The 27251-nt window shown below is 45.5% G+C and overlaps 1 protein-coding gene across 2 annotated transcripts in view; it reads right to left on the reverse strand.

Annotated features, from left to right (window-relative positions):
* Window positions 1-27251, reverse strand: part of PGM1 (phosphoglucomutase 1) — a 332168-nt gene that overhangs the window by 124082 nt on the left and 180835 nt on the right. For both annotated transcript variants that reach the window (XM_069642004.1, XM_069642003.1), the window contains exon 5: window positions 4223-4413. In XM_069642004.1, coding sequence (XP_069498105.1) covers window positions 4223-4413 — 191 coding nt within the window. The remainder of the gene's footprint in view (window positions 1-4222; window positions 4414-27251) is intronic.

Here is a 27251-nt window from a genome sequence, read left to right on the forward strand (position 1 = left end):
AGCTCAGGAAGGGAAAACCATGTAAGAGTGTTTGACCATGGAGTACAGAGAAGTGTCAGCTGAGATAGATCAGTGAGACAGTCTTGAGTGGCACAGAGCCTAGGAGGGATGAGGCAGGCAAACAGTCAGCGCTCACGTAATAGCAGAAGAGGGTATGCGATAGTCCAAGGACGCATGGATGAAGTATCCATTGTGCATTCTTTGCCCGTAGTATGTTACGGGAAAGCCCAGCCAGCCCGGACAGGCACAGATCTGACAGAGCCTTAGTTCAGGGCCTTGGTGGAAAGGGTATGGCTTCCACATGCTGCCAATAGGGATTGGCTCAAGAAGAGCTAGCCTGCCAATCAGAGGGGAGCAACCTGCTTGGCTATCGGTGTCTCCATTAGGATGAAGATGTTAAAAAGAAGCATGGATGGCAAGAGGGCTGTGAAAAGGTGACATGTCAAAGAAAGGTGCTACTTTAGGGCACAAGAAATATTAATTCCCTGTTGTGCTTAGTAACTAGGATTCAGCAAGAGCATCCCCCATACAGTGCCTTGAAGGCAGAAGTAAGTGAAGTCTGGGACCCATAAAAGCTCTATAGATCACTGTTAAATGTAAGGCAATAGCTGCTGAAAACCTTCAGAGAGAAGACCCGGGGTGGGGGGGTTCTGTTATGGTTTATGGGGCAGTGTGGTTCAGATTGATTTACAATAGCAGTGTGTTGATCTGGGCCAACCATCTACTGAGTAGAGCTGGAAGGCAAAGAAGCGACTCAAGATCCAGTCACAATACAGAGGGGACAATCTAGCAGAAACTCCCCTTGCCATCCTTGTACAGAAGAAATTGGGGTGCTGTGATAGGAAACCTTCTCTGCCACCAGGTCAAGCGTGATCACCGAAGACCAAGCTAATTTGTGCTCCACCCTTGACAAACCCAGGAATCCAGGTTAATAGCTGCCCTTGGCACTTCACACATCTATCAGATCCCACATCTGGTATTGATTTTACCCATATGCAAAGTTAGATTAGCCTCCTAAAATGAACTTCATTTCCACCCTGCTCTGGCTGCTGGGTCCAATCGCTTCCCGATGAGCAGCCAAGGCAGCTCAACACACACCCTTCTATGATAACTTCCAAGGTCATTTGTGCTAGAAGCAGCACCGTGTCCCCAATGCTGGGCAGAGCCACTGTTTAGCTATTGGTTTATTTGTTACCGGAGGTCTGGGATTCACTCTGCACATTCACCGTTCAGAGCACCCAGGACCCAATAAACCCTCCCCGGTATACAGATGGAGGACTCCGCCAAGGGCAATTTAACTGTCCTTTAGTTTCCATAACAGACAGGGATCATACAGGAAATTGCAAGATTTCCAATAATCCCAGCTCCTTAGCCCGTGTCAGGGGCTTTTTTTGGGGTTTGACGTCACACGTCAGGGCTATTCCCCAAAAACCTAAGAGCATACACGATTGGGTGGTTGGGGTGGTATTGCCTATAGATGGCACCTATATAGGTTAGCTGACTGTCCCTCATGTCAGGTGGCTTTGCCTGGGCCTTCCCCAGAAACTATCCATTACATTGTTGCAGGGTCGCAGGATTACCATTGGCTCTTGCCCTTTCCCCATCCACCCCTGGATTTGTGTTCCCCAATTGGCTGGAGCTGGTCTCCTGAGTTCTGGGACCCAGCTCTGTTCTCAGTGCTCTGTATACCTTCTCAAGACCACATGTCCCCATTGTTGCTACGGGTATAACCACTTTGCCTTAGAGAGAGCCTGCAGATTGCAATGTTGTAAAACACCACATGTATCACTTAATGTGCGCTTTGCTGGAAACTGCTCCTCTTCCCAGCATGGGTGAAATGCCATTGTTCTGCCACACCATGTGGGTGAAGACCGCAAAATTGAGGTTTCTGGTCTGCAATTAGTGAGGATTTATTCTACTATTTTGTAGATGGTTCCTTGTCTCTGGAGTTTAGGAATGTTCTGCTCGTCTCCAACCTAGGCTGCGATCACCAGCCCTGGACAGGGTTCTGCAAGATCATTTTTCCTTCGTCCCATATTCTGAGGCCTGTGGCGGCATGTAATTCTACTACAGTTATGCTATAATTTCTATATATCTATATTGTATTATTTTCCTTAGGGGTTAGTGGTACTTGATCCTTCCAAGTTCCTCAAACTATACTGTAGTTCCATATGCTTAGTTGCAATTAGCGGCTGCAAGCTTGCTCTGCATCTCTTGCGTTTTTGGGTTTGGCTAATGAGAGAAAATAAGAAAGACTTTCGCCAGTATGTATATGTAATTGTCCTTCATCTACAGAACTCTGTAAGCATGTTCTTAGTGTGTCCACGTGTGTCCATGTAACTTTGTGCATGGGTGCGAGATTATTCATGGCTAACGTTAATATGTCGTGGTGTCTCTAATGACGTCAGACCAGCTGGGTATATGTCATTAATTGATCAAGTCCAGTGAGGCAGCTGCATCCATAAGAAGACGTCAGCTGGATAAGGTTTGAATGGTTCTCTGAGAGAATATCTTTTCACATATGGAGGTCACTGGTTCTCCTGGGGCACGGGCAAACAGTGACTGGCATCTTGCATTTCTGGCTCTTCGGGTTGTCATGCTTATGTGGTTCTAGAGGGGCATTCCAGGAACCCCCTCTTCACCACGATACGAGGAGTCAGGAAATTTTAGCTCTAGTTTAAAAAAAAGAAACCAAGGGTCCCAAACATTGCAATAAAAGCACACAAGTCCGTTTTTATATTCAGAGTGTAGAAGATACAGCCTGGATGGAAAGCGTCACATTGAGGAGCAGTACTTAGAAAATAAATCAATGGAACACCCCAGAATGACAAGCAATCAAAAAAGCCTATACAAGAGCATCTTTCAAGTTGTGAATAATGGAATGGCCATTTCTCTGCTTTGCAGTCCCGAAATCGAGCACAGATAATATGCACGTTTGGGGAGTAAAACACTTAAAACCCAATAGAAAATTTAAGTAAAAGCCCAAACAGTAGTTCCCAACCACACACAGGTATTGGACTACTGTTTATGCATTTTAGCGGAAGGTCTGTTTTTGTAAAATGCTTGATGTTTCTTTTGGCCACTGACCAAAAGCTAAACCAAGGAGTTCATTCATTACCACTTTGTAGATGCAGCTGCAGTGGAGTCACTCATGGAGAACCAAAGGAGATCCTCCAGCAGGACTTCCAGTGGACTGGGTAAGTATGTAAGAAAAACGGTGTTTCCCAAAATACCACGTTTCTGGCATCAGTGGCAAGCAGGGGTGTTGCTACATCTGGAAAAGACCCAGGGCTACGCTAATGTTGGAACTGTTGGGACTGGGGGCTAGCTATAGCCTTTTGGTTGTAGCTCCTGAGATTCTATCCGGGGCTACAACCAGAAGACCAGGGGCTATAGCCCCTTAGCCCCCCCCCCTAGCAACGCCTCTGGTGGCAAGTACAGATGACCAGCCTTCAGCGTCTCCTAAAATACACCATCCACTACCACCAGAAGCTGGTCTGTGACTTCCAGCCTTCAGTGTCCAGAAGAGATTGAGGAGGGTGGAGGACCCTACCAAATCGCTTCACAATCACTCGTCCCTGACCAGAGACCTCAAACTCTGAAAATATACTCTGAGACAAAGGGCCTCATTACGAGACTGATGGTAACCCCGCCAGTGCTACGGCGAGTTACCGGCACTCTCAGCTTGCTGTTACCCATGCCAGATATCCCGGCATTACGGGCACCAGTAACAGCGGTAAGTTCCCATTCCAATCAGTCCCGTAGCACTCCATGGAATGGGAACCACTGAAGCACCAGCACCGGAGAAACCAGCCAGTAGTACCGGCCGTTTTAACAGCATTTTTTCCGGACCAGGTTACTCGTAATGAGGCCCTAAGAACTTCACAAATCAGAAGAGCTACAGAACATAGTTTAAAGATCTAACGGTCATCTAAATTTTAGTAAAATCAATCAACTGTGGAAGGCAATATTACAAAAGGATTAGGAGGGACACATCCCTAGAAAAAAAGCATGTTTGTTCTTCGGGAACATGGCTGCATTCTATCCGCTAGTACATAACAAGCACCTGCATCACCATTTTATTACAGGTTTGTGCGGGGGGAAGTCACACCCATTTCCTTCTTCTAAAAACGGATTGCTTTCTCGTACTCAACATGCAGTCATATAGACGGTTTAGATAGGGGCGTGTGGTGGCAGGGATAAATATGAACTGAGGTCCTACCCCATCGCCATCAAAAGCTGCACCAAAGTCATGCTCTCCTGTCTTCATGGTCTCAACCAACTCAGCAGCGTAGGTCAAGTTGGGGTCAGGATGGTGGCCACCAAAGTCCTCTAGAGGTGTGGAATTCACAGCCGAGTTTGCAGGTGCCCCAAGCTCATCGCATAGGATCTTCTTTACGTATGGTCCCATAACTAGCGTGTAGAAGCAGAGACAAAGATAGTCAAGAAAAGGAACAATCAGGAGAATTCAAGGTGCAATCGACTTGTAAAAAAGTTGCATTACTTGCAACAGTGTACACACATTGCATGACAAACCTGTATTTTGTATTCTATGTCAAGTCAGGAGGCTTCATATTATGCAAAACAATCTTTACTACTGACACATAGCAGCAAAGGGAAAACCGTTTGTAGAACAAATAACTATCAGTAAACAGAAAAAAAAATAAGAAAAAAAAAACAGTATTTCATTGGAAAGCACAGGGAGGAAACAGTCCAAAATGGAAATTAAAATTTGACAGTTACTTGAGCATTAAGCCCATGTGCCCACGTCTTTCTGAGAGTGCAAAAATCACAATAAAAACTCCTTCTCTGTTTCCCAATGTAGTTAATGGGAGTTATTACAACAATGCCCTCTGTGATAACACTGTTTCGACGGGTTCTCCGTCTTTCTCAAATCAGGGCTTATTATTTTAGCAAGTTCACAAAGTAAAAAATATATATATTCATGTAATTTTCAAACAGTCATTACACACATATGAAAAATCCATTCATAGATAATGGCCATTGAGGGAGGGGAAAAGGGTAGGAGTGTTTAGGAATGAGAGAAAAAAAAAACATGAAAAAGAAAATAAAAAGGTAATAAATGAAATTTTTGTTAGTTACTTTGGTATATATTTTGAACATTGTAGACATTCATCACTCACTCTTTTATTTTACTAAGTTTGCATTTACTTGACCATTTTAATAATGAAAGGTTTGTATGGTATTAGGGTTCAGGAGCTTACCCAATGTTACTTGTTCTCGTTTTTATCTCCGTCGTGTGTCTCAAGTCACGGGTTAAATCCCAAGCTAATTGAAAAAGTACTTAAAAGTGATGAGTACAAACGTGTCCTGTTTGTGCACTAATCCCATTTTAACTTTTAATTTATCTTACGTTATAGACGATGAGCACTAGAATCTACAGATTTGGTTGATTTACTTCTAGAATTCCCCATATTAAATTACACCCAGATTAATGTTGAGAGAAAACCCCCAGCACTGGCTGCGCTTTGTTTTGGTATTTCTACTACGCAGTCATTCAATGTTTAATGTATTTCAGAATTTCTTTTTTTATAGATTTGTAACTGTTGGCATCGCTAGTAAAACACGAACAGAATCACGTGTTTGCTCGTGTGTTTATAGAAATTTGCCTGGGAAGCCCCCCCATGGACGCTTACCTTCTGTTCTCGTTCACGTACAAATGTGTCCTAGTTCGCTCCGCGTCCCTGCTAGTTTCTGTTCTATACATACAACTGTTGCTAAGCAACCTGATCCAACTTCCTGTTTCTTAAGCGGCGGCCATACTTTGGGCTCAGTTCCTAGTTAGTATGGGAAAGTGTGTGTTATCAATCAGTCATGGGTTTGTGTTTGTCTCACATCAGTGTATTCGCTGTACTCGCTGATCGGGCTTAGTAAAATTAAAGTAAAGAAAAAGTATAAAATGATACTTTAGACAGTCATGCCGTGTCATGTGATCCATTATTCTCATTAACCTTTGTTTACCAATTTGGCGGCCATGTTTTAAGCAACATAGTGATATGTTTTGTACTATTGTAGTCTTTCTAGTATCGTTCTTGTTGATACTTTATTAGATAGATTTGATTTTTGCTATATTTGACTTCTGATGAAGTAATGATTGTGCTAAATTGGCATATGGTGTTTGAATGAGTAAAGCGTGACAAGAACGGGTGCCAGTTTGTATTTTACTTACACATTTTTAAAGAAAGTCATTAAGGCCAAACAGTCATGGCTGTTGCCCCTTAAGGGGTCCCCCAACACCCCATACCATACATTAACATTTGTGATGCATATTATCAAGTCACAGGAAAGAGGCCATTTCGTTGTCAGAGTTCAGGCCCCTCTCTACTGAACGAAATTTGCATATTAATTTTGCTTCTTCTTGTCCGAGCTTCATTTCCTGGTCTCCACCTCTTGGTCCTAATAGCACTCGCTTCAGACCTACGAACCTCAGCATTCTTTTATCATTTAACTGGTGATTCTTTTGCCAGTGTTGGGCCAGTGCAAAGTTTATATTCTGACTTCCAATACTTGATAGGAATTCTCTTATTCTTATTCTTAGTTGTCTAATTGTGCTACCTATGTAAACTTCTTGACATTGGCAAATTATCGCATAAACCACATATTTTGTTTTGCAGTTAATCTGATCTACAATCTGGTGTGTGATACCATATTTGTCTTTAAAGATAGATATGTTGTCTGATGCATAATTACACATTGAGCATGCGCCACATTTTCTAAAGCCTTTTGGTGGCGGTGGTAGCCATGTTATTGGATAGGTGTTCTTCTTCCTTCCAGAGATCAAGAATACCAATCAAGGATTGGAAGTCAGAATATACACTTTCCACTGGCCCAACACTGGCAAAAGAATCACCAGTTAAATGATAAAAGAATGCGGAGGTTCGTAGGTCTGATGCGAGTGCTATTAGGACCAAGAGGTGGAGACCAGGAAATGAAGCTCCGACAAGAAGAAGCAAAATTAATATGCAAATTTCGTTCAGTAGAGAAGGGCCTGAACTCTGACAACGAAATGGCCTCTTTCTTGTGACTTGATGATATGTATCACAAATGTTAATGTATGGTATGGGGTGTTGGGAGACCCTTTAAGGGGCAACAGCCATGACTGTTTGGGCTTAACGACTTTCTTTAAAAATGTGTAAGTAAAATACAAACTGGCACCCATTCTTGCCACGCTTTACTCATTCAAACACTATATGCCAATTTAGCACAATCATTACTTCATCAGAAGTCAAATATAGCAAAAATCAAATCTAGCTAATAAAGTATCAACAAGAACGATACTAGAAAGACTACAATAGTACAAAACATATCACTATGTTGCTTAAAACATGGCCGCCAAATTGGTAAACAAAGGTTTATGAGAATAATGGATCACATGACACGGCATAACTGTCTAAAGTATCATTTTACACTTTTTCTTTACTTTAATTTTACTAAGCCCGATCAGCGATTACAGCCAATACACTGATGTGAGACAAACACAAACATGACTAATTGATAACGCACACTTTCACATACTAACTAGGAACTGAGCCCAAAGTATGGCCGCCGCTAAAGAAACAGGAAGTTGGATCAGGTTGCTTAGCAACAGTTGTATGTATAGAACAGAAACTAGCAGGGACACGGAGCGAACTAGGACACATTCGTACGTGAACGAGAACAGAAGGTAAGCGTCCATGGGGGGCTTCCCAGGCAAATTTCTATAAACACATGAGCAAACCCGTGATTCTGCTCGTGTTTTACTAGTGATGCCAACAGTTACAAATATATAAAAAAAAGTTATTCTGAAATGCATTAAACATTGAATGACTGCGTGGTAGCAATACCAAAACAAAGCGCAGCCAGTGCTGGGGGTTTTCCCTCAACATTAATCTGGGTGTAATTTAATACAGGGAATTCTAGAAGTAAATCAACCAAATCTGTAGATTCTAGCGCACATCGTCTATAACGTAACCTAAATTAAAAGTTAAAATGGGATTAGTGCACGAACAGGACACGTTTGTACTCATCACTTTTATGTACTTTTTCAATTAGCTTGGGATTTAACCCGTGACTTGAAACACAAGACAGAGATAAAAACGAGAACAAGTAACATTGGGTAAGCTCCTGAACCCTAATACCATACGAACCTTTCATTATTAAAATGGTCAAGTAAATGAAAACTTAGTAAAATAAGAAAAGAGTGAGTGATGAATGTCTACAATGTTCAAAATATATACCAAAGTAACTAACAAAAATTTCATTTTTTACCTGTTATTTTCTTCTTTTTGATTTTTTTTTCTCTCATTCCTAAACACTCCTACCCTTTTCCCCTCCCTCAATGGCCATTATCTATGAATGGAGTTTTCATGTGTGTAATGACTGTTTGAAAATTACATGAATATATATATTTTTTACTTTGTGAACTTGCTAAAATAATAAGCCCCGATTTGAGAAAGACGGAGAACCCGTCGAAACATGTGTTATCACAGAGGGCATTGTTGTAATAATAAAAACTCCCATTAACTACATAGGGAAACAGAGAAAGGAGTTTTTTGTGATTTTTGCACTCTCAGAAAGACGTGGGCGCATGGGCTTAATGCTCAAGTAACTCAATTTTTTGTCTTTCAACTTAACGGAGTAGAGGAACCTAGTACTCCGTTGTTACTATTGCATGCGACCATTAAGACAACTTACATGAAAAGAAATTCAAGGGCGCTGAGGTCCAATCAAAGGAATGCCCACCCCAAAGGTTCCTCATTTTCTTGCCAGTCCAAGATGGGGCTCAGGTCAAGCCCTTTAGTGACCATCAACAGGGACCCACCCACATATAAGTCCCTTCCTCTAAATGCAACTCCTTTCTTTGTTGCTGACGCATGAGCTAAGCACAATTGTTGGCACGCTTGTACTTATTGTTAGTCAGTGTTTAGAACATTGTTTTAGAACGTGGCTTAGTGTTACTTTGTTACACTGTATAGATTATATTTATTGATTTCATGTACTGTTGCAACCGATGCTCTTACATTCTTCCCCTCAGCAGTCGTGTGTACCAAACGCTTCAGAGGTGTTCCTTTTTGCTCAGGCCACTCCCAGACTGTACAGTGTGAGGCAGCAGCTCCGCCTCCGCTACATCCAGTGCCTGGGCCTTGAACTTTCTCTCCCACACGCCCTTCCCCTTCGGTTACCATACCGCTCGCCTGCTCGGCGAGGAATTCAATTGACACGCCCATTAGTGTTGAGTTGACCTGATCGGCAAACGCTCTAGAGCATTCAGCGCTCATTCCGCATTAATTACATTTCCAGCCCAGCTAGTTATCCTTCCCCTACTTGCAGGGTGAAGAGAGCGGTATTATGTGTGGAAACGTTCGCCTGCTCAGCGCAAATAAACGCTTGTTTTCATTTCCCCCCTTTTTCCCACAAACTGATACGCGTTGCACACGCAAGTGGGTAGAAGGGAAAGCGGCCACCTTTCCCAGATTCACACAGGTTGTGGATTAGCCTGCTTACTTTCCAGGCACAGCCTGGTGTTATTGCAATCAAGTTATTGTAAAGTGTTTTTGTGGTCTGCTTGGCCTGCAGGCTAGGCCTGTATGATTACACTTGGATCAGTGTTGTTGGAAGTATAAGAACGTTTGTTCCTTGCTCAGCAATTTAGTAAAGTGGCCCCTCAACCTGTTGGTGCCAGGTGCTCCCTGGTATTCCGAAGAACACATAATTTCTTTTCCATTTGTCCTTTCTTTTGTGTGGGTCTATAATTATGCAGACTTCCAAATGGACGGAAGAGGCTCCTTCGGCTGATGCTAGCACCCAAGTTAGGCCTTCTAAGAAAACGGAAAGGTCTGGGGAAGATTCTGGAAGGAGAGGTTTGGGGGAGGTTTCCCTAATCCCACCCGCCCCCAGCCCCGGCAGTCACTAGGGCTATTAGGGATTCCATCATGGACTCTGCCCTACTAAATTTAAATTCAACATTGGCCTCAGCATTCAACAGGCTCATTAATAGGATAGCTGATTTTCACCCCAGCTCCGATTCGGGTCCCTCTGTAGCGCCTAGGAAGTGTACGGCGAAGTCAAAGCATTACAACTCAGTCCTGTATATAGCTCTCCCTTTCCTTCCAATTCCCCCGTTAGAGTCTTCAAACAGAAATTGGGGGGAGGTCTTTCTCAGCCCACTGCTCCAACTCAAGCCACCTCAACTCCCTTATCCTCTCCTGATACTTCGGAAGATTCTGATTCTCCACCTAAGAGGCATAAGAAGAAGGGGACCCCTGTAGATTCGTCCCAAGGGGCCAAGGGTCCATTATTGGATGACAGTGGCGTTCCGTTTTTTGACTCCTCTCTCATCCAACATCTAAGGTCGGCGGAATGGCTCCCTTCGGCAGCGGTTTCTTCTTTCTTACATCATTGGGTCAGGAGACCGCTTCCCAAGAAAGACAGGAACAAATTGTGTTCCAAATGCCCTAGACCAGTCATTCCGGATAAGGTGGCCTCACCCGGGATATAGACCAATCAATGGTGCCCTTATTGTCTCAGAAGGGGAAAGACCCGAATAAAGGGGTTGACAGGGCCCTTCGTAGTTGTCAGGATAAGCTACTAGACATGTTGGGGCCCCTGATGCAAATATTTGAATTGGCTGAGGAGGCTGCGCTCACCAATTCCCCGATTGATATCCAGGCACTTAGGGGTTGGGTACAGGACAGTTTTCCTGCTCGTCAATGACAATGCTAGCATTTCCAGGGAGAGGCGCAAATCTCTTCTTGTGAGCATTGACCCTAAGCTGCAGGATATGGCAGAAGGTGAAGCGGGACCCAAGGTAACCTGTTTGGCGACAGGTTTGTTAAAGACCTCTCTACAAATGTGCACACTTTTACTGCCCTGGATAAGGCCCATACCAACATCAGGAAAGGCTTTGCCTCCAAGATTTTTGATAAGCCCAGATGAGGTAGAACCCGCTCTTCTGGTCGTTCCTCCTTCCGGGGTTCTACCCGCCCGCAGCAGTATGCCTCCCGAGGAGCTCACTCTTCCTCTGCTCGAGGATCCCAGACAACCTTCTACCCCCAGAGTGGATTTCAATGGAGAGGACATACTGGCAGAGGTGTGAATAGAGCAAGAGCCGCTCCAGATATTACCACATATTTTAAATGTTTCTTCCCACAGAGGTTTGGGGGAGCAGGTTGAAAGGTTTTTCCATCGGTGGGAGGAGCTCACCTCAGATCCATGGGCGTTACAGACAGTTCAGGGGATTCAGATAGAGTTTTACTCCCCTCCCTGTGAACTCTCTCCGCCTCCTCCCCTCCTTCACCCCTCTTGTTCGACAAAGAATAACAGAATCTAGTGAATGCTGAGGTCTAGGATCTCATCTTCAAGGGTCCAGTGGTCCCTGCCACCTTCAGAGCCTCCCAAATCGTCAGCACAATTTTCCTGGTTCCGAAACCCAAACAGAGATTTTGTCCCGTCATAAACCTGCGCTTGTAGTCTACCAACATTTCAAGATGGAGGTAAACCACCATCTCAGGGACACCCTTCTCCCTGGGGATTTGATGGTCAAGATAGACCTCAAGGATGCGTACCTTGTAGTGCCAGTTTTTCCCCTTCATCAGGAGTTTCTCCAGTTCTGTTGGAGGGGTTGCCTTTGGCAGTTTGCCTCTCTTCCGTTCGGTCTGTTGTCAGCCCTGTGGTGCTTCACCAAGTTAATGAAACCGGTGATAGCTTTTCTCAGAACAAAGGGGATTCGAATGATCATTTATCTGGATGACATGCTCCTTCTGGTGCAAGATCTCCAGGTTCTACTGGGTCACTTACATTTGACAAACTCCCTGTTACAAGCCCTAGGCTTTGTAGTAAATGTAAAGAAGTCCATATTCCATCCTGCTCAATGCATCCAGTTTCTGGGCTTCAATATAGATTCAAGGCAGTGCATCCTCCTTCTTCCAGACAGCAGACTCAAGGATTCGGAAGGAAATTCGCCTCCTGCTAAAGAAGGGGATGGTGTCTCTGGCAGTTAGCGAGAGTAGTGGGGATGCTTTTGCCTCCATTCAGGCCATCTTTCCAGCCCTGTTACACTACAGGGCGCTGCAGTGCCTAAATAGAAGGCATCTTTGCAAAAATCTGTCATATTCTCAAATGGTGGGGGTTGTCCCCAGACACCAGGTTGGAGCTCCTATGGTGGCTGAAACATAGGACCGCATGGAATGGCAAGGCAATCTTTGGCCCATCTCCCGATGTAGTTCTAGAATCCGATGCCAGCAGGGCCAGTTGGGGAGCCAGGATAGGTCAGACTTCCACTCGAGGGATATGGTCAGCTCAAGAGACGTTGCTTCACATAAATTGTCTGGAGTTACTAGCGGGATCCTCTGCGGTCAAGAGCCTCTGCAAAGACCAAGTGGAACTGCTGTGTCCTCCGCCCGATGGACAATATTTCAGTGGTTTGGTACATAAGCCACCTACGGGGAACCCGCTCGAAGGCCCTAGCAAGGGAGTTTTGGCATTTTTGTCTAGACAGGAACATCCTCTTGCAGGCAGAATATCTACCAGGAGCCAGCAATGCTGTGGCAGACTGGAATTCCAGTTATCTCCAGGACAGGAGCGATTGGATGCTGGACAGGACGGTCTTTGCCAGGATTCTGTCCCGATGCGGTCCAATTCAAGTAGACCATTTTGCTTCTGGTCTCAACTGTCAGGTTCCTCTTTCTTACAGTTTGAGACCAGACCCCCTAGCTTTAGCAACCGACACGTTTCTCCAAGATTGGGCAGATCCCCGGTTCTATGCCTTTCCTCCATTCACCATGATCGCCAGAGTCCTGGTGCAAGTACGCAGGCAGTTGGTGACATTGGTAATAGTGACCCTGTTTTGGCCCACTCAGGTGTGGTTTCCTGCTCTCAGAGTTAGCGGTGGATGTCCCTCATCTTCTCCCTCTCCATTCTCAGCTCCTAACGGACCTGTCGGGTCTCCCTAATGACCTGGTCCTTCGGGGGCATCTCTCCCTTATGGCTTGGAATATTTCAGCTCTTCCTGGTGCTTCAGAGGCCTTTCGCAAGACAATTAGCCTCATCAAGGATTCCTGGGCAAACTCCACCAAGGCAGGACAATCCTCAGCATGGAGCCGCTGGGTGGGCTGGTGTGTGGCTCAACACCTCAATCCCATTTCTCCCCCTCCAGCAGAGATAGTTCATTTTTTGGTTGAATTGCTCAAGGAGGGCAAGGCTTATAGAATATTTAATGGATTCAGGTCAGCCATCCCAGCTGGCCACTTACTAGTTAAAGGAAAAGCCAGTGGGCAGGCACTTTATTCCTCCTAAAGCCAGATACTCAGTTCTATGGGATGTTAATAAGGTCCTGGTTTGTTCCTCGCTTGGCCCCATAATGAGGATTTATCATTTCAACAGCTTTTTTCCATGCTTCTGTGTCTCATCTCCATCAAAAGAGTGACAGATATCAGAGCGCTGGATGTTGACAATTTTCACCCCTCGTGGGGTGATTTTCTTTGTGTCTAAAAGGACTAAATGCATGATTTCCTCCATTTCATATCTAGCACTTCCAGAGAATGTTAAATTGTGTGTTGTACCATGTTTAAAATGTTTTGAGTTGAAGACGGAGGGGGCTTCGTTCCCGGGGTACCTCTCAGCGGCTCATTTCCTACTGGAAACCCTACAAGCCAGTACCCCCAGCCACTTTGGCTAGATGGATTAGGTGGGTGATGAAGGAAGCTGGGATTGACATTTCTTCCTTTGGGGCACACTCTGAGTGGAGCTATGGCCTCCAAATCAGACTTCCTAGGCAGAAGTCGAACAAATTTTTAAAGCAGCTGACGGGCCCAGAGAGTCCACATTCAGAACATTTTATCATAAGCGTATTGATCATGTAGCTATTAACGTGATGCAAGGGCTTTGAACTTGCATAATATGAAGCCTCCTGTCTTGACATAGAATGATTAAACCCCCCTCACTATCGGGAGAGGGTTTTAGATTCAATTAAAGACAAGGAGGCAAGTATTATCCCACCGTTTGTTTTAGATGCAGCTTCGAGTTGAAGAGATTAAAGCAAGGAGGTCTCTCGGGGGGCCTCTGGATGGTATGGCACAGGAGGACTACGAAGCTGATTGTCAGTTGGAGTGTTCCTGTTCCGCTTACAATGGCATCAGAGGGCAGCTTCAGAAGAGGAGTTGCATTTAGAGGAAGGGACTTATATGGGGGTGGATCCCTGTTGATTGGTCACTAAAGGGCATTGACCCGAGCCCCAGCTTGGACTGGGTTTCCGCCCTGTGCTTTCCAATGAAATACTGCATTTTTTCCTGTTTGTAGAACAAATAACTTTTTATCAGTAAACGTTTTTTTCTTTGCTGCTATGTGTCAGTAGTAAAGATTGTTTGGCATAATACTCGCCTCCCTGTCTAATAGAATCTAAACCCCCCTCTCACGATAGTGAGGGGGATTAATTATTGTAGATGATATTTCATCCATAAGAACAGATGGCTGTAAAATACTGCCTTTGCTCTCCATCAGCAATTTTGCCCAGCACAACAATATCTGCCTGTAACGGCTCAGGCAATAGCACATGTGCATTATTATCATTAGCACATGGAGATAGTTATTGACCGCCTCTCAGCCAATCAGAATGTTGAGCGCAATCATTAACTACGGGTTAAAAATTCTGTTTTCAAAAGCAGACTGGCAAACAATGCAGTTTCCAGGCGTTTTTTTTTTCCAGCAAGGCACTGCTTTTCATATAAGCCCTTTTTTGCTGCAACATCCTATTTAACACATGAAAGCAAGTCAGAACATGGGAAAATGCTCCCATATGAAGAAACAGTTTACTTTTAAATTACACCACATACATGCACTTGTTGAACCTGTTTCTATTAAACCAAGTTTGTAATTTGTAATTAAAATTACTAATTTGAGGACAACTGTCATTTCAATATTCCAAAATAATTACTTTACTAATTCAGTTGCCTATAGATTTCATCCAGTATAAAAGTCATATTTTTTACTTCACCACTAAAACTGCTTAACGCGTATCGCTACTACCATCATGTGCCAATAGCCTTATAGACCTCAGTAGGGGTCATTATCGCTTGAAATAATGACCCCAAGTTACTGCCCTCGGCTTCCCCTCAGGCAATAACTTGAAGGCTGGTCGATAACCAACCCTCGCTCATTTCTGCAATGCCAGGCGATTAGGCACAAATACTGGGCTTGCAGACAAAAATCCGTCACCCACTACACTGCTCAGATCCGCACTGAATTTTGCTAGTTTCAATTTAATGTATTCGCTGTTGGAGTATTAATACACTGCAATTTGTACTTCTTGGTTAATCGAATATGACAAAAAACTCCACAAGGGTCAAGGGGTACTGGAGGTCATCTCCGCCAATGCTAGAATTGCTGCGAAATTGACAGATATGTGAAACTATCGTGCTTAGTACACGGTGGCAATTCTGCGTCAGACCATCTGCGGAACACAACATGTTAGCATAACAATCTAACCCTTTTTCCCAAAAGGCGCCTCAGCAGTGAGGTGGCGTGAAACTGGGTCACCGGGTGATTTCGGGTCTGCCTTCATTCATACTTTACCAAGCAACAGAAAACCAACAGAAAGTAAACAAAACCACATTTCTCGCTGTATCGGACCTCTAAATCTGCATTACGTGGGCTATAAGCACGGCACTTTAGGGTAAAAAGATAGGAATCCACGCAGCGCCATCTTGAGTTCCTGCTGGGCTGGCGCACACGCAAGTAGCTTTCTTCATAGGATTAGCGGTGGCAAAAATCATGACATCCACTTTACACGGCCAGCTGTCAGGAGTTACTGTTACTCCAGGGGACACTTTTCTGGCAGGGCTGGAATACAACTAAAAACATGTTTAAAAGCCCACAGCAAAACCAACCGACATACTGGGCCGGTGTTGGAGATTCCTAGTGGTTTCCTCCTCCAAGCAAGACGCCTTTGTCTTTAAACATTTAGAATGTCACATTCATGTATTTGCTGCCTCTTTTTTATTGGGTGAATAGCTAAAGAAACAGAAATCCGAAGTAGAATGTCGATTTGACCCCAACCACTCGCAGCAGAGGGCACTCTAACGCATTTTTGCAAGCGGGGAGAAGTAAATGTACAGAGACTACACATAACACCCAGGGCCGCTGCCCTTCCTTTACAGGCTATTTTTTCAGAACGCTGGTAATTTAATTCATGCGCCAAAATTGAGCTATAAAAAAGTCTGCGAAGAAGCGCCTCCCGCGACCACCTTAATCCACAGCCCAGAATTGCATTGGCGTCTCCTGTCCTTCCAGAAATAGATTTGGCATTACCCTAACCTCCAGCAGCCAGGAGGGCAAAGAGCCCTCGTCTCAGGTCCACTCTGGGGCCTTCCTAGCGACGCCAACAGCTGAGCTATGTCAAGACGATCTTAAAATGGCGGCAGATGTGTCGGCCTCTTTAACCATCGCTATCTTAAAGCGTAGGAGGCAGAGTTGGAGTCACAGCCAGCGCACACATGGCTCATCACTGGGCCGCTCAATAGATTGGAGAGTTGAACCACAAGCAGTGCCTTAAGTGGCACCGAAAACGAGCAGGGGCTCATCAAGGCAGGGTGGACTGAGGGAGGAGGGGGTTCACCTGCCAGCTCATTAGGGCACACCCCCTTGATGAGCCCCGGCTTAATGGGCTACAGGCACCCCTGCCAGGCAGCCCTTTGTGGAGCTCATCACCCACTCTCCTCCCACCGCCCCCCAGGGAGGAGGGGAAGTGTGTGCTGATCTCTGCATCTATTACATAAAGGGATGCCTGGCAGGGGACAGCACCACATTTTTCAGCCTTAATGGTGGCGCAACACCTGATGGGCAGCATCACCATTAAGGCTGAAAAGGTGAGGCACTGGAAGGCAAGGCCTTTTTTCATAAGGCCTGAAAATCCTGCAAACAAGCAGGAGCTTCATTCTTTAGGAAAAAAGGCTGCGGGTTCACCTTTTCTTCTATAATGGTGGTACCGGCCCACAGGTATCTCTTGATTAAAGAGATGCCTCGTAGGTGCCGGCATTACCATTATAGCAAAGGCATTGATTTCCTGAAGCTCTCGCACACGAGGAAGAGCTTCAGACTTTAAAAACTAAATTTTAAAAAAACAGCCTTGTCCTCTGGCAAGGACATTAGGGGGCCACCGCATGGCCTTGACAGAACGATATTTCACGATATTTCTAACCCTGCCGGGGCTCTGCCTCTGCCAAGTTAAAGCCATGGCCACAAGGTTTTTAAACAGGGATGTCAATTATAAGCAATAGACTAGGCTTTTGGCATGGTTTGGGCATCACAGTCCACACAGAAGACGCTGGCAAGACAATTTTTAGGAGCGCAGCTCAATCTTGTTCTGGCCCAATTCCTTCCCTGTCTAGAAGAATACACAATGCACCGTTACCAGACTGCTGCCCGAGTAGTGCATAAAAAGCCAGCTTAGAATCATGCATTTCATACAGCTAAACATTAGCTGCAGGGTCAAGGGCAAACAGACTTCGATTTTGACAGGGGTTGTGTTGTAACGATTTATAGGGAGATCACACTACACCTAGGGAGTCCTCCACAAGGTAAACGGGACAATACACCATTAATTTGGATAACACCCCACTTACGACTCATAGACCCCCATGGAACCCTCCCCTTGTGCCAAAAAGGAGCCAAGAACCATGCCTGTGAACAGAAAGAATGTACATTTATTGAAAGTATAGGTTCAATGAGATTTGTTACGCACACCACCTTCTTTGTGGCACAAAACAAAGCTTCACACACAATAACATTATTTTGCGTAATGAACAGGCAAATAGGACTTAAAAAGATTTAGATTGCAAAAAAATCACAGGTTTGATTTTAAAACAAATTACACATTATACAATGCCATGCTGGAGACATGAGGTTTCCCCTTTTACAAAGCACTTCTCGGTCTCCCCTGTCCTAGTGCAGTCCCCTTTATATAGCAGCAATGACACCACCAATTTTACAATCTGAGTGAAGAACCCTGCAATAATCCCTTCCACTAAGATTGGTCAGTTACCCTTCTCTGTCCTCCCAAGCCCAGCCTCCAAGTCAGGATTTATGCAGGGGTCTGGAGCAACTTATGTCAGTTCCCATTTGTTATCATCCTTTGTTCTCCTTTCACCTTTTTGGCAAAAGCTAGTCCTGTATCACAACTACATCACTTTACTAGCAACTGCCAAACAAAAGAATTTTCTGTTTCAGCTAACCATGAGGAATTAGATAAGCCGACCACCAAATCTGTATCATGTAGCATGGCCATGTGGCACCTTCCTGCCGTTTCCATAAGTAGCACAACAGTTATGAATATGTAAGTTATTAAGCAGGTCCCCAATTTCATTTTCCATCCGCTCACCAACTCTTACATTTAATACATGTTCAGATCAGCCAGAAACCTAGTTTAACTGCGCATTACAGTTCCCAGAGTCACAGGAAATCCATCCACCTTATGATGGCTGAGAAAAAGGTCTAAATGATAATAGTCCTTTTAAAATAATCGTGAATCTTCATGTGGGACAAATGATCCTGCCTCCTGCCTTCCAGGCCATTTGTTTTCACTGAGTCATCATGTGCCTTTATCAGCCTCTTTTATGTTGGAAGCTTGCCCTTTGAAGTGGGTGCCCCCATTATCACACATTAGTCGTGCTCCAGCCAAGGGTGACTTTTCTTGAAGTCCATGCTTTGAGCCAGCAGGTCTGGAAATCACTGAATTTTGACACCCTTAGTAGGACCCTTTATTGCGGTTGGTCATTAGATGGTATATGCGACATCCATGCTGGGAGTTTTCCTTTGTGAACGTGAGCCCACAGCTAGCAAAAGGGTCTGCCTTGGGCTGACATTTTCCAAGACAAAGTGGCTCTTCAAATGTCACTGAGTTTTGTGGGTCAAACATAATATACATTGCTCTTTGTCAACCCACACAGGTTTGGTTTTCCTGACATTTTTCTGTGAGCAGTGATTTATTTTCACTTTTACAAACCATTTTTGTATTTGCACACATATGCAGGCCGTTTTGTTTTCAGTTTTTAAAAATCCTGTTTACCATACGACAGGGATCTTTGATTCCTCCTTTTACAAATTAAAATGCTGCTTATGCATTGGTAATGACAGGTAGGTCCCTTTCCACATGACTCTAATTTTACTAGAAAACAAAGGCCAGGCCATTTTTGTTTGTGTTTAAAATACATACCATTCATGTTACAGGACTTCTATTTGTGGCCTTTAAATGCACCCCACAGAACCAAATCCTGGTACGGTCATCTCAGTCTCTGCTCTAAGGTTTGTCCACAAACTTTGAAGACATTAGGAAAAAAAAATAAACAACAGCTAGCTGAAAAAAACGATCATAGCAGCAACATGGAACAGGTCTAGTTACCACAGCCAATGAGGAGCGTAATGTGCTAATAGGCAGAGTTGTGGTTAGGTATTCAAATGAGACAGTGGCACCAATGTGCTGAGGCTCATATCCCGCTTTTACTACCAGAGGATACACTGATCCTGGACAGATCATTAGAGTTGACAGGACAATACTGAACGGTCTTTGAGGAAAAATGTTTGCCTGTTCAAATTCTTATCCCATAGCCTACTCCCTTTTCATGCAGGTCATTTGAGTGGAAGGGATACTAGAAAGGAAAGAGCCGACCAAACGTCATAAGCCCCTTGTAGGCTTGTACAACACAAATACGGCTTGCTTTTTTCTAGACTAACAAATCTTCTTTCCGTTGTGAAAGCCAAATCTGCAAGTCTGTATCAAACAATGAATAGACGCACACAACCTTATCACTCGTTCTTTGAAACAGTAGTAAAACTCAGATGAGAAACTTTAGGCCAACATCAATTAGTATTCTCGTACTTGGAGAATTTAATTTATGGTGGAGAAAACAAATGTGCAAACTTGCTCCTTTTGCACAACAGGCTTCTATAAGGATTACAAACATGGTCCTGCTGGTTTATCATGCCATTTGTAGAATTCTCAAGCCCACTCTTCAGAATGGTATTACAGTTCATTAAAGTCAAACATTAACAAACAATTGTGTTCTCAAGGTGCGCTCTTCAAAAAAATTCTTTCATGTAGGGTTTCATATAGAATATTAGTGCACATTCATATATTGCACATTCTAAAGCTCTGTGGCTCATAACTTGGAAACCATGGTCCTCTTCAACTCAGGCTTTCTTCAGATCCTTGCATCTTCCTGATAACTTCTAGAAAGTATCCTCCACCCATGCTTACGGACTGTACATACAACCTCCTCATGGCTGGGTCTCTTGTATCCATGCGTCAGCACTTGTATACTACAAGAGTATGTCATTCTATGTCTTGCATCGCTGATAGGTCTATGTGTACTTTCCTCAGCTTCTAATCTATGTCCTGTATCTGTGCCAGAGCAGGAGTATCTTTCTCTTAGCGAGTGCTCTGTATTCACAATAAGGGGTTACATACCTTCCTTGTGGCTTCTAAACTTAGAACCTATGCTCAAAACATATACTCTCTTAGATGTACCTTCCTCACAGCGTTCAACTGGTTTCATACTTCTGCTGGCTATGCGTAGCTTTTCATATGGCTAGTAATCTCTGTCCTGCATCTATACCATAGCCAAACAGATTCTAGGATCTCTTCATTTCTTTGGTTTGCTGGGAACAAAATATTTGAGTCTTGAGCTCCAAAAGCCTTTTGGCTCGGATTGATAAAGACATTGCAAAGAGACACCAAGAACTTTGTTTTGACAGACCTCACTACAATATCGATTTTTGGGAGGCATCCTCCTCACCTGCTAAAATTACATTCCCAAAGTTGGCTCATCAGGACCATGTTCAGGTAGGCGGATCGCTTATTCAGCGGGTAATACAAAAGGACATCAGAAAGAGGTCCCTGGGAGAGCAGAGGACAGGTGAGAAGTGCAGGCCACCAGCTGACGAGGAGAAGTTCAAGCAGGCAGGTGATGGGTACCTGAGAGCACAGAAGAGCAATGCTATCTGCCAGGTGAAAGAAGACTTTTGGTGCGAGGTGAAGTGCTCATGAGAAGTGAGAGTCCACAGGTGATGAAGCCCTGCTGGGGTGGGGCAGAGTATTTGTGGTGAACAATGTTGACCAAAAGGGGAACAGAGGGAGACCACCAGGAGGCACAGGCAAGATAGAAGCCAGAGTGCCAGCCTACTCAGGAACCCACGAGTTATGGCGGTCTAACTGCGCCCTGCCCAGCCCACAAGCAGTTTCAAGCCGCTTTAAGGTCATAACAAAGGATCGCCTTTCATTCAGCCCATGCCCTACAAAAATCGGTGTGGGATAGCCCAGGAACCAGCTTTGACAATCAGCGGCCTGGCGGCCGTTGAGCAGAGAGTCTGCGTGCCAAAGGTGTCTGGCGCAGCAGAGGACGGGGAGGAGACTGGCCCTCGGCGAGTCGCGTGGTGGAGACCATCTGCCAACCCAGGCCGCGATACTGAAGCATACCGGAACAGCAGACCAGGAGGAGGCCGTGGGGAAATAAGGGCCTTGATCTGCTCAACATCATTGGCGATGGTGGAATTCCAGTGACGGGAGGACGAGAGGCAACCCCAGCAGTGCAGTGCTGCGCCCCCGCACGCAAAACAAGTATGGAGTAGAACCATGGGAGGGGGGGCAATACAGCAAAAAGACAATAGTGCTCTGAGCACCCCACCTTTCATCTTCCCCCCCCTCCCCAATCTTCCCTGAGGCCAGGGCGTACCCGCCGCAGACTCCGGTGGAAGGCCATGGTCGCGTCGTAGGCTGGTCTGCCTGGATTGCCGTGGCACCCTGGGAAGGGGGCAGGGGGGTAGAGCAGCTCACTCAACTCGAAGTCCTAAAAAGGCCCCCCCTGGACCTCAGAATATAAATGTCAACACTCAAAGGCAAAGCCGACAGCCTGCAGTGGAAGAAGCAGCCAACGTGCTAACATCTCGGTAAACTCTGAGTAAAGTTGCCTCAGAAACGCCACCAGACCCAATTAAGTACATTTGAGCTGCGCAGTGAGGCCCAGACAGTCCCAGTCTGTAGCGAGGCAGGGCTGCTAGTCAACACAACGACCCAGCATCCTCAGGGCCTGGCCCCCTGCACACAAGGGAGACATGCTGGTCAGCAGCAAGCAACCTGAGCCACATCTCTGGTAGAGAAAATAAATAGAATGCATGTTGGGAACTCCGCGATTGGGTCCAAAGCACGACTACACGCGCCCCCTGAGCAGCCCCTTGAAACCAGAGAGCAGAATCAGCTAAACAGAACACTTTAGGGGCCTGCCCAACCTTTTTGGAGGGACTGGTGTTAAGGAGACCTCAGATATAGTAAGCCTCAGACCGACAGCAACGCCCCCACAGTGTCTGCAGACTCTGATCGAAGATGGCCACAGCGCCAAGCAGCGTAGCCCTGCCTCATCACTAGGTGAGTGAAGCATGAGCAGGTAACACAACTCTCCCAAGCCCAAGTTTGGTCTTCACTACGAAAACTTGCCCCACATCCCCCCATCCCCAGAAAGAAGACGATTGCCACAGCGAGCTGTGAGAATCCCAACCTCCCCTCAACGCTAAATATACCACACAACACGAGAAGCTGGCAGTTTGGGAATTCAAGACCTCAGCCAGTTCAACAGCTCGCCAGGGGCACATGCAGCGGACACTCAAACCGAATACAGCCCAGAGGCGCCAAGGGTTCAGGATAGAAAGCGGCGACATGGCAGCCGCCCAGTCCCAAGAGGTCTCACTCATCCCTGGAGGAGACCACAAAGCCTCCACCAAAGCGGATGTGCGATTGTTGCTTGGAGAAATCCACACCCTGAGCAATAACATGACTGCCACAGTCAATGCGCTACAAGAGAGAGTACATAGTGTGGAGGATAAAAGGTGAAGCGCTGGAGTACTACCCGCAATTTGCAGACATTATGGAGATGAAAATAGAAGGCAGACTACAGGATCTGGAGCAAAGGAATTTCGATTTAGCAACGAAGATCGAGAACTTAGAAAACAGAAGGAAGGTCTAAAATTCGTATCCAGGGATTGAAGGAGACCCCAGATGGTACCCCTGCAATTTTAGAAAGAAGAGTGAATGCGTTTGCAAAGTCTTCACTACTCCTCTACACCCTGAATTGGAGTTCGACAGAGTTCACAGGCCAGGCGGCCCGAGATCGGTACTGGTGAAATGCCACTACTACAGGCAAAAGGCTGATATTGTGCCACTGGCGAGAGAACGAGAGACTATAGAGTTCGAGGATGCCAGAGTAAGGATCTATCAAGATCTATCTGCCGCTACCCTCGCCCACAGGCGAGCATGCCGCCCACTGACTACCTGGTTGCTTGAGCATGGTACAAGATACAGGTGGGGCCACCCCTTCTCACTTTCCTCTGGCTATGCAGATGAGGAAATCAGAGTAGTTTCGGGAGAGGAAGCTATGCAAGCGCTGACGGGATAAAAAGAGAGTAGCAACACAGTAGAAGGAGGAAATGCAATAGGCTAAACCCCACTTAGGGATGAAGAAGCTAACCGAAGGGACGTATTGAACAAATAAAGTCCCGAAGAGTGGGAAGGAGAGATAGAAGTATCCGTGTTCAAGGTCCTTCCTCACTCTTAACTCCATTGAACACATTCTGTCCCGCTGGGCAGTTGTCTAAGTTGACAAGAGTCATGTAGACCCTTTTATAGGTCAAAAAGTGTGAAAGTGGTTGGGTTTGGGTTCACAAGGAGACACCAGTAGTGTGGCCCTATGTGATGCATTAGGCTGTCTCTGCTGTTAATGACTCTTACTTACTCTTTTTCATATCTCTACTTTACCATTCAGAGGGGAGGGTGGGGGGGAAATCTCGAGACCGATGGGACGAAATCGACAGGGAAGAAATGTGGCCAGAGGAAGATACTCCTTGCACAAGGTCAGTGATCCGCAAACAAACTGGTCATCCTTTGTTTACATGCCTGAATAAGCAGTATACAGTGACAGCAGTACCCGGGTGGGACATGATCACATGCAGGCAGAGTACAAAGCAATGCACCCATTTCAAACAGCAGCGCTCTGCCATTTTGTCTCTATACCATAATGCGGGATGATGATGTGCTTGTGGGGTCTCTCAATGTCAAAGGTCTCAACTCGCCACAGAAGAGATCTATGCTGACAACATTGTTCCAACAATCCAAGCTAGACCTATTGTTCATCCAGGAATCAAAATATAAGTGCAACAAGGAATTCCCGCTACGGAGAAAACAAGTGGGAGGAGCACTATGATTTCTAGTCTTGCATGGCGCCATCAGAACAAAACAAGTTACACTGTGCTCAGTTTATGCCCCTAACACCAAACAACTGAATTTTTGTAAAGACCTCCTCGCATTGCTAGACAAGGAAAGGGCTGGCTCCCTGATCTGTGGAGGGGATTTCAACCTGATCATGGACCCGGCATTAGATTGGAAGTCCTATGGGGAAAGTGCAGCCCCCCATCCCCCCGAGGGACACAGGGGCATTCCAAACCCTAGTGAATGAACATTTGCTGATAGACGCTTGGAGAACTTGTCATCCCCAGCAAAAATCATATACCTTATTTTTTCACCCACGCACGATACCTTTACCCTTATAGACCACTTTCTCCTGGAAGGAGATCTAGAGCACCTTCTCAGGATCATCAACAGAGCCGGTTGGGTGATCCGACCATGATATGATAACAGTAGGTCTAGACCTGGGTCCCAACAAACAGACAGGTGCTGGCTATGTAATGACATGCTCCTTAGAGACACGCCTTTCAGGGGAATCCCTCAGAAATAAGAGTTCTTTGAAAGAAACGACACAGGAGACCTCCCTCATAGTTCTGTCTGTGAAGCTGCGAAAGCGATAAGAGGCCTTATTATAAGCCAGGGCGGCTGTCAAAAGGATCCGACTGCTCAGAGAAGTCCAACTTAAAAAACTGATTAGCGAAAGAGAGGCCTCACTACAATCAAGAACAGAGGGAACAAGGGATACATTAATGGAAACAAAGGCACTGAGGCAGGAACTAAAAAGGAACTCTGACAAATGAAGGCTTTGGCTCACCTTAGATTTTAAGCAAAAGTATTACGAGAAAGGCGATAAAGCCGACACGCTACTTGCCTCCAGGTTAAGAAAGCAAAGAGTGGACCGAGCAGTGAACAAAATCAACTCACCATCTGGAGTCCCCCTAAGTAACCCAGAAGTCATAGCGGCCCGCTTCGCCCAATTCTATGAACAGCTATATGCTTCGGACTGTCACCCCACCTCTGAGAGCAGGGCAAACGTCTCCTTTCCTCAAATACAGCTGGCAGACGGCGAGAAGCTCAACGTCCAAATAACAAGAGGGGAAGTAGACTGGGCTATCGATAGCTTGAAAGCAGGTTCTGCCCTAGGCCAGGACGGCTTTACGCCAGCTTTTTATAAGAGACTAAGAGGCACCCTCACCCCATTCCTGACCCTACTATTTAATGACATTTTGGCAACAGGTCACGCCCCACCCTAGTTCACTGAGGAGAGAATTATGGTAATCCCAAAGGAAGCGAAGAACATACTGGAATGCGGTTCATACAGGCCCATTTTGCTACTAAATGTTGATATATGCCAGTATTCTGGCCAAGAGGTTAAGCATGGTTCTCCCACTCCTAATCCACAGTGACCAAGTGGGGTATGTGCAAGGTAGGCAAAGCTCTTACAACGTACGCAAAATGCTCGATTTGATGCCAGCAGTGGATCAGAGCGACGCTGATCCCCCCCCCCATCTTCCTCTTGTCGATGCAGAAAAAGCATTCAACCGGTTGGAGTTGAGCTTTAGGAACCTAATCCTTTAAGGGGCGGGCCTTGGGCAGAACGGGATCCAGAACAGGATCCAAGGGGCGCAAGCCCTGTATAAAAAACACAAATGCAAGAGTAGTTAATGGCATAGCATCTCCCCCATTTAAACTCAGAGGAACCAGGCATGGTTTCCCCCTTTCGCCATTAGTCTTTGTCCTGGTTATGCAACCCCTGGTGCAGATGATCCGGAATGACCGCTCCATAACTGCCCGCCAGAAATATGGCAAAGAATATAAGCTGGCCCTTTATGCGGACAATATCCTGGTTTACCTAACTCACCCCCCCCGATCCGTTCCGGTGCTCCTGGCCAGACTTGATGAATATGGCACACTCTCAGGGTTCTTTATCAACCGAAATAAAACGATAGCCCTCCCCCTTCAAAATGGTAATGTACATCCAGACGCTGACCTTGGGTCCAGGGGACTAAACGTTGCGCAAAATGACCTTAAATACCTGGGAATAACGATCACAAAACAGCTGACAGACCTATATCAAGTGATTATAAACCACTGTGGGCACACATTAGACGGGACACAGAATTGGGCGAAGCTAAGCCTGTCCTGGGCAGGTAGGTTCACATCAATAAAGATGAATGTCTTTTCGCGTCTTTTCCTATTCCAATCCCTTCCAATCATCTTGCCAGATGCTTTTTTGATGGAAGTAAAAAGAATGCTACTCGCTTTTTTAGGGGAAAATTTCCTGACTCGAGGGGAGTTAGAGGAAGCACAGCAGGGCTTCAAAATTAAGCCGCACCCCTACCTGCAAATGAAAGGGGTCCTAACCGACTCAAGGTGGAATAAGCAGTTTCAACGCCCCCTTACTCCCTTCGAAACCATATTGAACACACAGTCAGAATCCAAAGACCTAATTGCAAAAATGTATAGAGCACTTCTGGAGAGAAGTCACTTGCCCACCCCCCACACACAAATGCAGTGGGAGGCAGCACTGTGTTGGGTGTCCTGACCCACGTTTGAGCTATCATGCTGCAACATTTGGTGCTGTGGGCCTAGAAAACCCAAGATGGCCAAAAAGCCCACATGTGCGCCAGAATCCAGGAGAACCACGCAGTTTGTGCGCACACCAAAATGGTTACCTAACTTGCCACCCACCAGTGTAAAGAAAGATCTTTGTTAAAAAAATCCACTGTTACTGATGTCAAAAAGTTGCTGAAATCGTGGCTCATCGGACCACTTTAAAGATTCAACCCTTTTGTGGGGTTCCACATAACCATTTTACTGTAAGGAGCCCCATCAAAACAATGTTAAGCAAGGATTATTTACTACCATGTAAGAACCATTCCTGTTTGGAATGCATTAATCCAAGAAAGATCCCAAAAATGGATGCAGTACCAACAAAATCCCCAAGGCTGCGCTAGCGGTCTAAACTCTGACAGGAGAACTGAGTGCAGTTGCTGACAAAGGAATTTTACTCAGCTGACTTCAAAGGCTGCAT

Source organism: Ambystoma mexicanum, chromosome 1q, assembly GCF_040938575.1.
Source record: "Ambystoma mexicanum isolate Mex_15411 chromosome 1q, UKY_AmexF1_1, whole genome shotgun sequence".
Lineage (NCBI taxonomy): Eukaryota > Metazoa > Chordata > Amphibia > Caudata > Ambystomatidae > Ambystoma > Ambystoma mexicanum.